Source organism: Nanorana parkeri, unplaced genomic scaffold, assembly GCF_000935625.1.
Source record: "Nanorana parkeri isolate BGI_ZX_2015 unplaced genomic scaffold, ASM93562v1 scaffold344, whole genome shotgun sequence".
NCBI classification, from domain to species: domain Eukaryota; kingdom Metazoa; phylum Chordata; class Amphibia; order Anura; family Dicroglossidae; genus Nanorana; species Nanorana parkeri.
The window spans coordinates 366,975-368,751 of NW_017306612.1; the positions used below are offsets into that span (position 1 = coordinate 366,975).

General features: G+C 46.6%; 1 protein-coding gene across 1 annotated transcript in view; it reads right to left on the minus strand.

Moving 5' to 3' along the window:
• The window catches only part of SLC24A4 (solute carrier family 24 member 4), an 85,466-nt gene that overhangs the window by 21,153 nt on the left and 62,536 nt on the right, over nucleotides 1–1,777 (minus strand). Inside the window, exon 7 of the mRNA XM_018558528.1 lies at nucleotides 1,466–1,540. Coding sequence (XP_018414030.1) covers nucleotides 1,466–1,540 — 75 coding nt within the window. The remainder of the gene's footprint in view (nucleotides 1–1,465; nucleotides 1,541–1,777) is intronic.

Consider the following 1,777-nt stretch of genomic DNA (forward strand, 5'->3'; position numbering starts at 1 on the left):
GGGGGGGGGGGGATAAGACACTGTGTTTCCTGCATGCAGTTTGGCATAAAATGATTCTGATTTATGTAGGTAACGGGTTTTATTTATTCATGAAAATCTGCTGCGGGAAATACAGAGAGAGAGCGCGGAACACGCTGCATGAGACACGTCCTGAATCCAGGAGAACATTCCCTACATAGAATGTAATTACTGAGGGGCCCCTTCACCCCACAGCATCATCATCATCATCCTCAGCAGAATGGGGTGCGCTGGATGAGAAGTGAAAAGGGAATGTGGTAAAGGGAATGTGGTGAAGGGAATGTGGTGAAGGGGATGTGAAGGGAATGTGGTGAAGGGGATGTGAAGGGAATGTGGTAAAGGGGATGTGAAGGGAATGTGGTGATGGGAATGTGGTAAAGCGAATGTGGTAAAGGGAATGTGAAGGGAATGTAAAGGGAATATGAAGGGAATGTGGTAAAGGGAATGTGGTAAAGGGAATGTGGTGAAGGGAATGTGGTGAAGGGGATGTGAAGGGAATGTGGTGAAGGGGATGTGAAGGGAATGTGGTGATGGGAATGTGGTAAAGGGAATGTGAAGGGAATGTAAAGGGAATATGAAGGGAATGTAAAGGGAATATGAAGGGAATGTAAAGGGAATGTGGTAAAGGGAATGTGGTGAAGGGAATGTGGTGAAGGGGATGTGAAGGGAATGTGGAGAAGGGGATGTGAAGGGAATGTGGTGAAGGGGATGTGAAGGGAATGTGGTGATGGGAATGTGGTAAAGCGAATGTGAAGGGAATGTAAAGGCAATATGAAGGGAATGTAAAGGGAATATGAAGGGAATGTGGTAAAGGGAATGTGATGAAGGGAATGTGGTGAAGGGAATGTGGTAAAGGGAATGTGGTAAAGGGAATGTGGTGAAGGGAATGTGGTAAAGGGAATGTGGTAAAGGGAATGTGATGAAGGGAATGTGATGAAGGGAATGTGGTAAGGGGAATGTGGTAAAGGGAATGTGATGAAGGGAATGTGGTAAAGGGAATGTGGTAAAGGGAATGTGAAGGGAATATGAAGGGAATGTGAAGGGAATGTAAAGGGAATATGAAGGGAATGTAAAGGGAATGTGGTGAAGGGGATGTAAAGGGAATGTGAAGGGAATGTGGTAAAGGGAATGTGAAGGGAATATAAAGGGAATGTGGTAAAGGGAATGTGAAGGGAATATAAAGGGAATGTGGTAAAGGGAATGTGAAGGGAATATAAAGGGAATGTGATGAAGGGAATGCGGTGAAGGGAATGTGAAGGGAATATGAAGGGAATGTGGTGAAGGGAATGTGGTGAAGGCAATGTGAAGGGAATGTTGCTTTATTGTGCACAGAATGCATTATAACCACACAGCTGAAAATAAAAGGGGTCAGATTAGTTACTGCGGGGCCCGCTGAGCACAGGGGCCCAGGGACAGGTGTGATGTCAGCTGAAACGGCCTTACTTACTATAATTAGCGCTATTATTGCTAGGATGTAGTACATGGAGTCACGGAATAAAGACCACCACGTCAAGTGGACAACCTGAGAAAGCAGAAAGAGTGGCGGAAGAGGGAGGGAGGGGAAGTGATGGAGAGTGTGGGGGTAGAGGGGTAAAGAGTGTGGGGGGGTGTGGAGAGAGACATGGGATGAAGATAGATTGGGAGGGGATAGGGAGAGACATGGAGGGGTGAGGAGAGGAGAGCAAAAATATTGGGAGAGGGAAAAAAGGGAGAGAATGGGGAAAAGAGGGGAGAAAGAGGGGGCAGATTGGAGGTTGGG